The 15,144-nt window shown below is 37.2% G+C and overlaps 2 protein-coding genes, 1 long non-coding RNA gene and 1 pseudogene across 3 annotated transcripts; all 4 read left to right on the top strand.

The window, feature by feature from the left end:
- The first annotated feature begins 3,194 nt into the window (after nucleotides 1–3,194).
- LOC113361379 (cytochrome P450 CYP736A12-like) lies at nucleotides 3,195–4,654 on the top strand. The gene is made up of 2 exons (XM_026604637.1): nucleotides 3,195–3,938; nucleotides 4,085–4,654. The coding sequence occupies exons 1-2, from the start codon at nucleotides 3,195–3,197 to the stop codon at nucleotides 4,652–4,654; spliced, it is 1,314 nt and encodes a 437-aa protein (XP_026460422.1).
- A 707-nt stretch (nucleotides 4,655–5,361) lies between these two features.
- On the top strand, nucleotides 5,362–6,265 carry LOC113361378. The gene is made up of 3 exons (XR_003365102.1): nucleotides 5,362–5,429; nucleotides 5,548–5,598; nucleotides 5,850–6,265. It is a non-coding gene; the product is annotated as an uncharacterized LOC113361378 (long non-coding RNA).
- LOC113359637 (cytochrome P450 CYP736A12-like) lies at nucleotides 6,264–10,618 on the top strand. Its single transcript, XM_026603234.1, has 3 exons — nucleotides 6,264–6,348; nucleotides 8,691–9,529; nucleotides 9,670–10,618. The coding sequence occupies exons 1-3, from the start codon at nucleotides 6,264–6,266 to the stop codon at nucleotides 10,282–10,284; spliced, it is 1,539 nt and encodes a 512-aa protein (XP_026459019.1). The 3' UTR covers nucleotides 10,285–10,618.
- Nucleotides 10,619–11,018: 400 nt separating this feature from the next.
- LOC113359636 lies at nucleotides 11,019–12,863 on the top strand (annotated as a pseudogene).
- The last annotated feature ends 2,281 nt before the right edge of the window (nucleotides 12,864–15,144 follow it).

Raw genomic sequence — 15,144 nt, 5'->3', positions numbered from 1 at the left:
TTTGTTGGGAAGGATGCTTTCCATTTGAGAGTCAGGGTACATCCTTACTATGTCTTGTGTATCATCAATCTCTTGTTCAGTAATATCTTCTCTTTATATACAGGTGATACGTTACGAGCTTCCTAGCACTTAGGAGATCTTTCTCAAAGGTCTGGTAGAACAAGACGTGCTGGAAAGATGGTGAAATTTATACCCCCTGCTGACAGGTATGTGTTATACTGAAGTTCTATTCGTACACAGTACTGGAAACATAAAATTATAACCTATATACCAGTTATAACACATCAGGAAAAACCGAAAACAAAAATGCTACGACCTATGTAATATGATTCTAAAGTAGCAGTTAGTATATGCCTTAGAGGTTCTAATTTTCCTCTATGCTAGCTTATATCATCTCTGGAATTTGAACTCATATGTGAACTCATAACTGAACTTGAGAAATATACTGAAATTTTCTATCTTTTGGTTGTTCATATCTAGGGCTGCATATGGGAGGGTATGGGCGGGTATAAGCTAAAACCAACCTCGTACCCACTGACTGCTGGGTTTTTTTTCATAACAAACCCCGCATCCACAAACAACAGGCAGATTTTGTTACCCGCCCGCTACGGGTTGGTCGGGTATGGGTTTAAACGGGTTTAAACCCGCGTTATATTCAAGTATTTAGAGTAACTTCTATTCTCCTTGATTAAGTGAGAAAAAAAACCAAAACCCCCAAACTATTCATACCTAGGAAGTTCACAGATGAAGATTAAGTGTTGAATCTGTTGATTTTTCGATTGTTGTCGATTTCTGGTGAAGATTCAAAGTTGTTGTTGTCAATTTCTAGTGAAGATTTCTGGTAATTGTCGTTTGTAGGTGAAGAAGAAGAACTGAGGAGGAAGAAGAGGAGAGGCCGAACAGAGAGAAGAGTATAGAAAGTGAATGAGGGTTATCAGTTATCCTATCTACTAGTATTAGGGTTTCATAATGGACGACTAGGATTAGTTTTATCTAATGGTATATAATTTGCGGGTTTTTTGGGCGGGTATTAGCTTCAACCAACCTCGCACCCACAGACAACGGGTTTTTTTTCATAACCAACCCCGCACCCCCAGCGGGCGGGTATGGACTACAAACCCACGGGTTTAGCTGGTACGGGCGGGTTTGGGTATCGTGGGCGGGTCTTGTGCAGCCCTATTCATATCATTCTTCAGAAACTTAAGAAATGTCTCCTGAAACTGAACTTTATTGGGTATTGATTGTATGTTATTGGCCCGAATATATTGTTCAAATGGAAGACTTTGTTGTTCGGTGTGCAATGTGTCTCTCACTGCCTGGATTTGGCCTGAGTTTAGAAACTGAACTTCATTGGATATATTGATTGTATGTTATTGGCATGAATAAATTGTTTAAATGGAAGACTTTGTTGTTCAGTGCGCACTCAATGTGTCTCTCAGTAGTATTTGTCCTGGATTTGGCCTGAATATGTTACAGGGAACTCTTGACTAGGTCAACGACAAGTTGACTTGATTTTTTTTTGTTGCAAAAATTTAGCAACGGCCAGAAACTGTTGCTAAATTTAGAACCAAAATAATAAAACTGTGTTCGGCTAAGTTTAGTAGTTCTAAGTTTTTTGGTTCTAAATTTCGCAACTGCTTCGGAGCCAGCAGTTGCTAAACCTATTCGCAACAACCAAAATTGTTGTAAAGCCGAAAAAAAACACCCCGGTGATCCTAAAACCGTTGCGAAAAAAAATCGCAACGGCCTGGGGAGTTGTTGCAAAAAAAAATGCAACGCCACGTTTCTCAACAGGTACCTGCTGTTGCAAGTCCCTTTTGCTCTGAAACAGCCGTTGTTATTCTAGAAAAATGGTTGGTGATGAGTTTGACATTTTTTGAAATGTCATTACGTTGAACACTTAACACTTTTTTTTTTTTTGTTCAGTAAAGTAAAGAATTTATTAGAAAAAGGAGAGCATGCAAAAGAGCAGCCAACCACCAAAATTACAATAAAACCAAAAGGAGGGAGGCCCTCAAAACAGAACTACCCTAAGGAGTTTCGAAAAAAAACATTCCTCCAGTGTACAATGACCTCATCGATTGAAATTCCAAACATGGAAGGAGAGTATCTAGCCCACTGAAAAATAGTTAACTTGATATCGTTGATGATGTTTTCAATTGTTCTTTCTTTGTTGTTGAAGACCCGATTGTTGCGCTCCAGCCAGATAATCCAAAAGATCGTGGCATACATACGCTTCCACACTTCCTTACCACATACCGATAAACGAGAGGTTGACCAGTTTGTTGTTATATCCATAGTAGAACCACTAAGATTCACCTGCCTGTTAGTTTCAGAGCAGAAGTAATTCCATATACACTTCGAAAGGACACAGTTAACAAAAATATGATCGTTTGTTTCCGCAACCATCTTGCAAAAACAGCATAAATTAACTATAGCATTGCCACTTGTAGAGACTAACACAAAGTTCCTTTTCTGCAGATTATCAGTTGTAGGGAGCCTATTGAACACTTAACACTTAAAAGGTAGAAAACTTCGTAGTGGGATTTACAGGCAACAGAATCAAATGTACCAGCAGAATGCAGCATCATTATATGCATGTAAGTGAATTAAGAATCCAATAGAAAATTCCGGAATAGGGAGCTAGACTCCAAGTCAAAACAAGAAAAAGCCGATTGGAGAATCAAGAACAAGTTAACATGCAAAATTAAGAGACTTTGATACTAACGATCAGTATTTATTAATTCCAATATGTCGTCTTCACAAGAGATCAATAGCATCACCATTGCCGTTCTTTGCCATAGTACCATTGTAATATAAGAATTTGGAATCTTCAGTCTTGGGCCATGCACTTGATTGTGTACTCTTAGCACTTCTGTTTTTTTGTTTTCTTTTAACACAAACCATGCATATAAGCACAATATTAGCTCCCCTCATTTTATACACCAAACCTCAGTATTTAATAGCTCACTTGACTTGAGTGTTTTGCACCTCTAAATCGTTCTTATTCTCTTGCTCTCTAAAACTTTGACCGTCTGTTATCATTCATGTCTTCCATAACATTTACATGGATTTCATCATTTCTTTTCCTTTTACTAGCTTATATTCTCCATGCCTACAAATCCAAATGCAATCACAAACATAAACCCTTACCTTCTGGTCCAAAAGGCTTACCAATTTTAGGTAACCTTCTCATGATAGGTGAATTCCCTCACCGAGATCTTCATCGTTTATCAACCCAATATGGTCCCATATTCTACATACGTCTAGGTTTCATTCCAACCATTGTTGTTTCTACCCCTCAAACTGCCGAGCTTTTCCTCAAAACTCATGATCTTAGTTTTGCTGGTAGACCCTTCAGTTCAGCAGCCAAAAGTATTTCATATGACCAAAAAGGCTTAACCTTTGCCACATACGGTCCATATTGGCGTAATATTCGAAAATTATGTATTTCAAAACTACTTAGTAGCAACAAAGTAGAGTCATTTAGATCCATGAGAAGTACTGAGTTAGGACTGTTTATCACATCCCTCAAACATGCCGCAATATCGCGCGAAATAGTAAATGTTAGTAATAAGGTTTTGTCTCTCAGTACTGATATGTCGTGTTTAATGGTATTTGGAAACAAGTCAATGAAAAGTAGTGATGATCATAAAGGATTCCAAGATGTGGTTCATGAGGGAATGAAACTTGCGGCAATTTTTAATATCGCCGACTATATTCCTTATATTGGTTTGCTTGATGTTCAAGGGCTAGGGAAGCGGATGAAAGAGGTTAGTAAAGTTTTCGATGAATTGTTTGAGAAAATTATCGACGAACACGTCAAAGTATTCGATAAGGATAATCAGAAAGATTTTGTCGATGTTATGTTGGCTTTTATGGACGAAAAAGATACCGACTTTTTTATCGATCGTTCCAATATCAAAGCGATCATACTTGTAAGTAACTTGTTATTATTACTACGCGAATTTGCTCTCTCAAAGTACAAGTTGTTTTTTCTATTTTAACTGTAGATAAGTTTCAAACTCAGGTGTTGGGTCGTATTTATTTTTCTTTTCATTTCTGGTCCTACAATTATTTGCAGGACATGCTGGTAGGTTCTATGGATACTTCATCAACGGCCGTTGAGTGGACAATATCCGCACTATTGAAGAATCCAAGAGTGATGAAGAAATTGCAAGAAGAGTTGGAAAGAGTCATTGGTTTAGACCGACTTGTGGAAGAATCGGATTTACCAAACTTGGAATACTTGGATATGGTTATTAAAGAAAGCATGAGACTCTATCCGGTTGCACCACTGTTAATTCCCCATGAAGCAATGGAAGACACCATTGTCAATGGCTTCTTCATACCAAAAACTTGTCGCATAATAATAAACAGTTGGGCAATTGGACGTGACCCGAATTCATGGACAGATCCTGAAGAATGTATCCCAGAAAGATTCATGGAGAGCAGGATTGATCTTCGAGGACAAGATTTTCAACTCCTCCCATTCGGATCAGGTAGGCGAGGTTGCCCCGGAATTCAACTGGGTCTCCTAGCGGTTCGATTGATCGTTGCTCAGCTCGTTCACTGTTTTGATTGGGAACTTCCAAATGGCATGTCACCTGATGATTTGAATATGACCGAAGAGTTTGGTCTCACAATGCCTTGAGCTAAAAATCTACTTGCTATCCCAACAAAATATCGTCTTCGCAATTAAATTGAGTTGCACAATTAACAGTACTATGACTATCGATTGCGAATTCCAAAATGTCAGTTTTCACAAGAGATAAACATGGCCACTGTCTATTAGTGTCGCGTAACTTTCTTTGCCATTATGCACATTGTAACGTAGTACAGAATAATATGGAGTCTTCCGTCTTGGATTGTACACTTGATCGTATATGTGTGGCACCTACTTTTTTGCCCAAAAGCTGATTTGGGGGAAAATATCATTCTTACATAAAAATGAACAAGAAAAATGTGGCAAAAGATAATGAAGTGAAGTCGGTCACAATTTGGCCATACTCATGGAGCCCATGATTGGCCATAGTATTTCGGGAAAAATTGCTCGGTAGGGCCGGCCGGTTGCGGTATCCTATCAAATGATTGGCCAAACCAATGTAGTCAATTTCGTCCGTACCGGCCGATATATCGGCGATATTACCGGTATCGGACGCTGAGCGATACGGAAATCCTAATATCGCGATACGATTTTTTACCGATAATATCGTCCGATACGGGAAAAACGGTACATCGATTTATCGGCGATATTCGGCGATATTTGGCTTTTACAGTAATTTATGAGGGCATTTTCGGAATTCTATGAGAAGGGAAGAAATTTAATCCCTAAATCCCATCGATACGCAAAGGGAAGAGATTTAATTCAGGTAAATTTGTTTGCAGGTTCTTCTTCTCCATCTTAATTGATTCTATCTTAACAAAAGGTTGGTTTTCATCATTAACAAATTAGTTTCTCCATCTTAATTGATAGTTCCATTCTTGTTAGATCTAATCAATTTATGTGTGTTCTTTCTGTATGAAACTATCAAACCAACTGTACAGATTCAGCGTATAGCTTCTCCAATGATTAACGTAAGAGCAGAATAAATCAAGGTACGGCTACTGCTGCAACTGTTTCATGAAATATTCTTAATATTTTGTCTAAATCTAGGCTACTGTTTCATTTCAACTCATACTTTGTAGTACAATCCATTGATTTAATTCGTAAATTCATTGTTGGATTTAATTCGTACAATCCATTTCATTTCAACCACTACTTTTGTTGTTATTTAACAGCAACAGAACACAATTGTGTTCCTTGATTTGCTCAAACCACTCTCCTATATATTTTATTTCTGTTGTAGGTTGTGATTATGGATTCTTCTAATGCATCAAATTCAAATGCCACAAACACTACCTGTGATTCATTGCCCTCTTCTTCGGCTACTCAAACTAAAGATCCAGCATGGGAATGGGGTGAACGCCAAGACCTAGCAAATCAAAATATTATTACTTGTTTGTTATGTAAGAAATTAATTCGTGGTGGTGGAATTACTAGGCTTAAGGAGCATCTTTTACATATTAAAGGGAATGTTTCTTCATGTCCAAATGTGTCCATTGACATTATGAACAAAGTTAGTCTGGTGTATTCTGTAAAGAGGACCAAAAAATCTCATAGGGATAACATTGATTTGGCGTATCGGCGTGCAAACAACTCAAATGAAGGCTCTGATGCTGATACCGATGTTGAAGAACAAGAAGTTGAAATTGATGGCAATATGGGCAGTCGTGGTGCTAGTGCTGGTGTGGGTGCTAGTCAACTAGTTTCTCAGAATCAGACAAAGAGAAAGAGGATAAGCCAAAGTAATAGTAGAGGTCCAATTGATTTATATATGAAGACAGACCACCAAAAAACTCAACAGGCCACTCTTGAAAGAGACTCAGCTGTGAAAGAGAAGTTAATTTTAATGTTGTATAATTTTGTGTGAAACAATATAAATTATAGATATAAATTTAGAACCGATATCTCCCCGATATTTGAAACCGAGATCTCCCCGATACAATGTTGTACCAGTGTACCGGTCCTCAGCCGAGACAAACCGGTATCCGATATTGACTACATTGGGCCAAACTAAAATTTTAAGCACGAAAGAAAAAAGTAAAAAAAGTAGAAATAAAATCTCCTTACGGTAAATTTGGATTTTACATGGACATAGCTGAGCAGAATCAGCGGATGAAAGAACATTCTAGCCGGACCTATTATCTACCCCTTCCGTCCCAAATCAATTGGACTATTTGTAATTTGCACAATTATTAAAGCAAGGAGAAAAGAAAAGTATGTGTAAGTATTTTTTACAATTATATCCCTATGGATGATAACTAGTAAAACTTAGAAATGATTCATCTCTTAAATCATATCACAGTTTTTCGTAAACTTTATGTCGTTGAAAAGCATTTTAAAACACATACGTAAAGAATATAAACATGACTATCAAATTATACATATTTCTTATAGTAACAATAATCAATTAAAAGTGTAGTTTTAGAAATATCCCTTGATTATAGTGAGATAGCTCAATTATTTGTGGGACAAAATTTAAAACCAATTAGCTCAATTAATTTGGACGGGAGGAGTATATATGTTTTAAAATTGTAGCAGAAACAAATGTCCTTGCAGAATGCAATCATCAGTATATGCACGCAATAGTGATGTGATGAAGTTAGAACAAGAAAAAGCTGACCGGAGAATCAAGAAGAAGCTTACATAGGAAATAAAGGGACTGTAAAATTCCATAGTTAGATGTCGTCTTCACTAGAGATAACATCAGGGTTATGTTGTGTAACTTTCTTTGCCGTTATATAAGACTTTGGTTATGTTGTGTAACTTTCTTTGCCGTTATATAAGACTTCCGAGTCTTGATTGTATTCAGCAGAAGATTCCACTAAAACAATAAGATGTGTACTGATATTAGTATCTGTGAAAGAAATTACTATCAGGGACGGCCAGGAGTCTCTCGCCACACCTAATAGAAAATGCATCAGGACGGGACGAGCCGAAGCCGAAGCCGAGCCACACCTAATTAAAAATGTATCAGGACCGGGCGAGGCGAAGCCGAAACCGAATCACACCTAATTAAAAATGTATCGCGACAGGGCTGGGAGAAGCTCCACAACACCTAATAAAAAAAATTAGCCAGAGCATATAAAATATGGTTAAAATAAGAAAAAAAATACACGATGCGAAGCACGGGCATAAAATCTAGTTAGAAGGTAGTAAAGGTAACAAAGTCGCGTTAAAAAGTTGTGGTAGAAACAAAAGTATAGGCAAAATGCAACTATCAATATACGAAAAATGGGTCATTTGTCCAAATATTTTTAAATCACGGTTCAAATGGACGAGTAAAAAATAGTTTGGGTGAAATGGCCAAAAAAAAATAGTAAGGATGAAACTGGTTTCAACCTAGCTTAAATTTAAAAAATAGCAAGGATGAAACTGGATACATCCTGTGTAAATTAAAAATAAGAAAAAATATTTGAAAATGGGCACGATGAAACTGGTTACATCCTGCCTATTATTAAATTTTTGTCCATTTAAACAGTATCAAAATCTAACTGTCCATTTCACCCATAAATTATTGATTTTGGTCTTTTTAACCAATTTTGTGATCAATATATGCCCGTTAGCGACTTAAGAGTCCAAGAGTGGAGGCCGGCATTAGGAGCTAGACTCCAAGTCAATACAAGAAAAGGCCGATTGGAGAATCAAGAAGAAGTTAACATACAAAACTAAGAGACTTTTGCAAAAAAAAAAATAAAGAAGAAGAGACTTTAATACTATCGATTCATATTTAGTAAAACCAAAAATGTCGCCTTCACGGGAGACAGCATCACCACTGATTAGTGTTGTGTAACTTTCTTTGCCATTGTACGCATTATAGTACTCCTTAGTCCTGGACCATACACTTGATTGTATATTGGTGCATGTTTATTTATTTTTTAACACAAGCCATGCATGCATCTAAGCACAATTTAGCTCCCCTCACTCTATATATCACACTCCAGTATTTAATAGCTCACCTGACTTAGTTTTTTGCACCTCTATATCTTTCTGTATTTTCTTGCTCTCTGATACTTCGCCTGTATGCTATTATTCATGTCTTCCATGACTTTTACATGGATTTCGTCTTTTTTTTTTCTTTTACTAGCTTATATTATCCATGCCTACAAATCCAAATCCAATCACAAACATAAAGGCTTACCTCCTGGTCCAAAAGGCTTACCAATTTTAGGTAACCTTCTCATGATAGGTGAATTTCCTCACCGAGATCTTCATCATTTATCAACCCAATATGGTCCCATATTCTACATACGTCTGGGTTTCATTCCAACCATTGTTGTTTCTACCCCTCAAACTGCCGAGCTTTTCCTTAAAACTCATGATCTTAGTTTTGCTGGTAGACCCTTTAGTTTAGCATCTAGATATATTTCATACGACCAAAAAAACTTAACCTTTGCCACATACGGTCCATATTGGCGTAATATTCGAAAATTATGTACTTTAAAACTACTTAGTAGCAAGAAAGTTGAGTCATTTAGATCCATGCGAAGTACTGAATTAGGATTATTGGTGACATCTCTCAAACATGCCGCAACTGAGTGTGAAATAGTAAATGTTAGTAACAGGGTCTTATCTCTCAGTACCGATATGTCGTGTTTAATGGTATTTGGAAACAAGTCAATGAAAAGTAGTGATGATCATAAAGGATTCCAAGATGTGGTTCATGAGGGAATGAAACTTGGGGCAATTTTTAATATCGCCGACTATATTCCTTATATTGGTTTGCTTGATGTTCAAGGGCTAGGGAAACGGATGAAAGAGGTTAGTAAAGTTTTCGATGAATTGTTCGAGATGATTATCGACGAACACGTCAAAGTATTCGATAAGGATAATCAGAAGGATTTTGTCGACGTTATGTTGGCTTTTATGGATGAAAAAGATGCCGACTTCTTTATCGATCGCTCCAATATCAAAGCGATCATACTTGTAAGTAACTTGTTATTATTACTACGCGACTTTGGTCTCTCAAAGTACGAGTGGTTTTTTTTTTTTTTTTACTGTAGACAAGTTTCAAACTCAGTCATTATCATATTTATTTTTCTTCTCATTTCTAAAATTATTTGCAGGACATGATGATAGGTTCTATGGATACTTCATCAACGGCGGTCGAGTGGACAATATCCGCACTATTGAAGAATCCAAGAGTGATGAAGAAAGTGCAAGAAGAGTTGGAAAGAGTCATTGGTTTAGACCGACTTGTAGAAGAATCGGATTTACCAAACTTGGAATACTTGGATATGGTTATCAAAGAAAGCATGAGACTCTATCCAGTTGCACCACTACTAGTTCCTCATGAAGCAATGGAAGACACCATTGTCAATGGTTTCTTCATACCAAAAACTTCTCGGATAATAATAAACAGTTGGGCAATTGGACGTGACCCGAATTCATGGACAGATCCTGGAGAGTTTATCCCCGAAAGATATATTGAGAACAACATTGATCTCCGGGGACAAGATTTTCAACTCCTCCCGTTCGGATCAGGTAGGCGAGGTTGCCCCGGAATTCAACTGGGTCTCCTAGCGGTTCGATTGATCGTTGCTCAGCTGGTTCACTGTTTTGATTGGGAACTTCCAAATGGCATGTTACCTGATGATTTGGATATGACAGAAGAGTTTGGTCTCTCAATGCCAAGAGCTAAAAATCTACTTGCTATTCCAAAATATCGTCTTCGCAATTAAATTGCGCTGCACATTTTAACCATCGATTACTATTTAGTGATTCCAAAATGTTAAGTCTTCACAAGAGATAAACATCACCACTGTCGGTTAATGTTGTGTAACTTTCTCTGCCATTATGCGCATTATAACATATAGTACATGTAAGAATTTGGAGTCTTCAGTCTTGGATTATACACTTGATTGTATATTTTGTGTCCCTTATCTTTTGCCCAAAAGCTGATTTGGCAGAAGATATATCATTCAACAAAAATTGAATAAGAAAAATGTGGCTAAAGATAGGGAAGTCGGTCACAAATTGGCCATACTCGTCGACCCCATGATGCGTACTGATACTATTTCGGGAAAAAATTGCCCGGCAGGGCCGGCTGTAGATGAATAAAGATAAAAGCATATCGAATCTCCTTCATATTTGGAAATAGTAGAGCAGAGACTGTACATGTTGTCTTCACCGGAGATCACATCACGGTCATGTTGTGCAACTTTCATTGCCGTTATATAAGACTTTGGAGTCTTGACTTGTATTCGGCAGAAGATTCCACTAAAACAACAAAATGTGTAATGAAGTTTCAATTTTTATTTTGACAAAAAAAAATGTTAAACCTCAATCTCTCCATAAGGAAATAAAAGAAATAATTGAGCTAAAAATGGAACAGTTCTAGCTAGAACTCCGTACTCTAGTGTAGCAAGAACGGTGAGCCTCTCACGACAAAATATATCATCTACAGACTTGCTATATGCGTACCAAGTGTCATCCTCGTCATCGTCATCCTCTTCCACAGTATGTATGGTTACGGGATCACCATCAACAAGAAAACAAAATAAAGTCTCATCTTCTGCGCTCCTCTCTCTGCAAAAAAACCTCAACTGTGCGTCAATGTATTCTTCCATAGCTGTTACATGGATTTCATCTCTTCTTCTTTCTCCTAGTAGCTTATTATTTAATTCACACCTACATATCTAAATCCAGAAACAAATCGAAACCTTTACCTCCAGGTCCAAAAGGCCTTCCGATTGTAGGAAACTTTTTCATGTTAGGAGAAGCCGTTCATCGGGATCTCCATCGGTTATCGACCAAATATGGTCCGATTATGTATCTTCGTCTAGGATCTCTCCCAACTATTGTTGTCTCCTCTGCTGAAGCTGCCGAACTTTTTCTCAAAACACACGATCTCAACTTCGCTAGTAGACCTTTCAGTGCAGCTGCCAAGTATATAAGTTATGATCATAAAGGCTTTTTCACTGAATATGGTCCGTACTGGCGGAACGTTCGTAAATTAAGCACGCTAAAGCTGCTTAACCATAACAAAATTGAGTCTTTCGGGTCCATGAGAAGTTCGGAGATAGAGCTATTGATAACATCACTGAGAGATGCTGCAAGTTTACATGAAGTAGTAGATATTACTAGTAAGATTTTTGCTCTAAATAAAGATATGTCGTCTTTAATGGTGTTCGGAAAGAAGCGTGTGGAAAGTGACCATAATAAGAAGTCGTTTCATGAAGTTGTGCAAGAAGGAATGAGGCTTGCTGCGGCTCCAAATTTAGCTGAATATATTCCTTTTGTTGGTCGATTTGATCTTCAAGGTATAGAGAAAGGAATGAAGGCAGTTAGTAAAGTTTATGACGCTATGCTTGATAAGATTATTGATGAACATGTGGAGGTATTTGATAAGGATAATTTAAAGGACTTCATCGATGTCTTGTTGGATTGTATGGCATCTAATGACACCGAATTTTCAATCGGCCGATCCAATATCAAAGCCATCGCTTTGGTAAGTGTGGTCTTTTTGGCCATGTGATACAGTGGTAAAGTCACACACCAGTGGTATGAGTTCAAAACTCGCCAGCATAAAATTCTTTACCGTTCAATTCTTTTTTTTTTTAATCTTTTGACAGTTTTCCATTTTCCCTGATTTTTGAGAAATAATTAATTTTGACCATTTGATGCAGGACATTCTCTTGGGATCAATGGACACTACAGCTGCTGCGATTGATTGGACCCTGACAGAGATAATCAAGAATCCAAAAGTAATGCGAAAAGTCCAGGATGAGTTAGAGAGAGAGGCCGGTTTGGACCGTCTGGTCGAAGAATCAGATATACAAAAACTTGAGTACCTGGATATGGACGTGACCCGGTTGCACCACTTCTACTTCCTCATGAATCAATTGAAGATTGCCAAGTTAACGGCTTTTTCATACCCAAAATGTCTCGAGTAATAATCAACAGTTGGGCAATTGGACGTGACCCGCAAACGTGGACTGATCCTGAAAAATTCATGCCAGAGAGGTTCATGGGAAAGGATATAGATGTTCGAGGACGTGATTTCCAACTCCTTCCGTTTGGGTCAGGTCGTCGAGGTTGTCCTGGATTGTCGTTAGGCTACTTGGTGGTTCGATTGGTTGTGGCGCAATTGGTTCATTGCTTCGATTGAGAGCTTCCAAATAATATGTCGCCTAATGATTTAGATACAAATGAAGCATTTGGTATCGTAATGCCAAGAGCCAAACATCTACTTGTCATTCCAAAGTAACGTCTTAACAGTTGATAAATATGTAATAATCGATAATGTTTGTGTGTAGGATATCATCATTGGAATTGTTTCTTTGTAAAATTATGGACTTCCAAAACACCAAAAGGCTAGAACTGAACTTAGAATCTAAGACCAAAAAAGTTCGAAATAACAGTCAGACAAAAAGGTCTTGCTACATTAATTGACTATATTGCTTCTACGGCAGGGTTATGGAGCAATTATTCTGTACCCTTGTTTAAAATACATTAGTAAAAGATAAACCCAAAATATATATGAGATTATTTTGTACCATCGTATGCAAATCATAGATATTTGAGTACATGAATGTTGGTGAATCATAAGTTCGGTTGGGAACAGTTCATGAACCTGGTTGGCGAATCTTGGTGAACTGAATTTATAGGTTGGATTATTAATTGGCTTCCAGTTCACGAACCCAGTTCACGAACTATGGTTAACTGAGTTCTGGAGTCCAGTAGGATTGGCGAACTCGATTCACGAACCGTTGCACCCTGATTTGTGAACAAGCCCTACGGTTTGTACCAACTGTCCTGACAATGTTTAGCAGATGCTCAAAGACTTATTATTTTAAAATGTTTAGCATTGCTAGCACTCTCTTAAACACTCCTAAGACTTCATTAATTTCTTAGGTGTTTAAATGAATATCAAGTAACTTTTAGTTTTTTGGCTAACTTGCCAAACTGAACAGTCATTTTGCGCGGTTACTAAACTCGGTCTAACTGAACCTATGTGTATAGTCTTTTATTGCAGTTTGAAGACCTATTTTGTTTTCTTGATTCTCAAGTTATCTTAGCTTGAATTCTAAACTGAAAATTATAAATAGAGCATCTCTGCCAACTAGGAAAATCAAGCCCTGACACTTTGTGTCCTAGTCGATTCAATAGACGCCTCTATTGACCTTTTAGGTCTACAACTAAATATACTTCGCTTGGGGATTCATGAAGTCATGTTTGAAAATCTTTGATGGAGCATTGCTCGGTCGAACTCACAAGTGTTGCCATCTCAATCTTGTAGTGTCAAATTTAGTTGTCAAAACTTTATCTTGATTTATATTTTGCAATTAGTTTAGTCTCCTACTAGGATAGAAATATAGTTGAGAAACAGTGGATCACGACAGTCATCATTGCGTGATCAACCAAAACTTTTGGATACCTTTATTAACCATAGGTAAGTGAAGACTGAACCACCTATTTCTCAAGTTATATTCACTTTTCTATCATTGAGACGTTGTCGTGTAACTAATTAGACTATCATGCATATCCAAGAATTTCGAGTCAAGTTTATATTGATAATTAGTCCTCGAAATATAATGACTAAGCTTAATGAACATTTGTTCATACTAAATGAATTTCGGTTAAGGACAATTTATTGTCCGCAATCAAAATCATAATTGAAGTTTTATCTTCTAAAAATAGCTTGGAACAGTGATGTGTGTTATTGATGTTATTCGAGAATGTTTCGAATCGATTTAGAGACAAATACAAAACTACTATAGATTCTGAAAAGATGAGGGTGCCCAAATATACCTCAATCTAAAACTTTTCCACCTATAAGTCCTTTCTCCGAAAGTGATTGTTTATGGACAGAGTCGAGACAATACAACTAATCGGTTCACACTTCGTGTGATCGTCTATGGATACGAGATCGAGACAATACGACAACAAGATAACTTGTGTGATTGACTATGGATACAAGATCGACACAATACAACAACGAAGTATGTTCACTTGATAAATGGTTCAGACTCAACCAAACACAATAAGATTACTATCAAGTAAATAGGAATTAACGTTTGTGTATTTTACTTCTAATTATAATAAAACAATTATAATCACAGAAATAGAAAAGTAAAAGACACATCAAGATTTTGTTAACGAGGAAACCGCAAATGCAAAAAAACCCCGGGACCTTGTCCAGAATTGAATACTCTCAGGATTAAGCCGATATACAAAATCTAAACCAACTTCGTATAGTTGAGACCAAACAACTAAACCTATAGTTCACCTAGTTCCGTTTGTATCCATGCGCCTCCAACTTGCAATAAGTCACGCACTTGGAACAATTCCTTTAGTTCATATTCCAAACAGTAAAGGAACAAAATATCTATGCGGTAACAACTCTTTTCAACCAAGCGATATGAGTTCGACAAAAGGATCTTCCGTTTATCCCAATAAACTCCTTTGTCAGGTCCTTAGATCTATCCAATAACAACTACCAAAATAATTGTCAAGATTTTGCAATCAATACTTTGAATCACAAAGAATTGTATTGACGCTGATCTACTCAACTAATCAATCAAATCTACCGCAAGGAC

The sequence above is a fragment of the Papaver somniferum genome, chromosome 3 (genome assembly GCF_003573695.1).
Source record: "Papaver somniferum cultivar HN1 chromosome 3, ASM357369v1, whole genome shotgun sequence".
Lineage (NCBI taxonomy): Eukaryota > Viridiplantae > Streptophyta > Magnoliopsida > Ranunculales > Papaveraceae > Papaver > Papaver somniferum.
The sequence above is the reverse complement of the archived record's forward strand: the minus strand, read 5'-3'. Positions and strand labels throughout refer to the sequence as shown.

Excerpts from the sequence above, each read along its gene's own strand:
- LOC113359637 (XM_026603234.1), top strand. The coding sequence starts at position 6,264 with ATGGGCAGTCGTGGTGCTAGTGCTGGTGTGGGTGCTAGTCAACTAGTT. Across the intron at positions 6,349-8,690 it reads GAGAAAGAGGATAAGCCAAA|CTTATATTATCCATGCCTAC; the intron begins GTAATAGTAGAG and ends TTCTTTTACTAG. Across the intron at positions 9,530-9,669 it reads ATATCAAAGCGATCATACTT|GACATGATGATAGGTTCTAT; the intron begins GTAAGTAACTTG and ends AATTATTTGCAG.
- LOC113361379 (XM_026604637.1), top strand. The coding sequence starts at position 3,195 with ATGATAGGTGAATTCCCTCACCGAGATCTTCATCGTTTATCAACCCAA. Across the intron at positions 3,939-4,084 it reads ATATCAAAGCGATCATACTT|GACATGCTGGTAGGTTCTAT; the intron begins GTAAGTAACTTG and ends AATTATTTGCAG.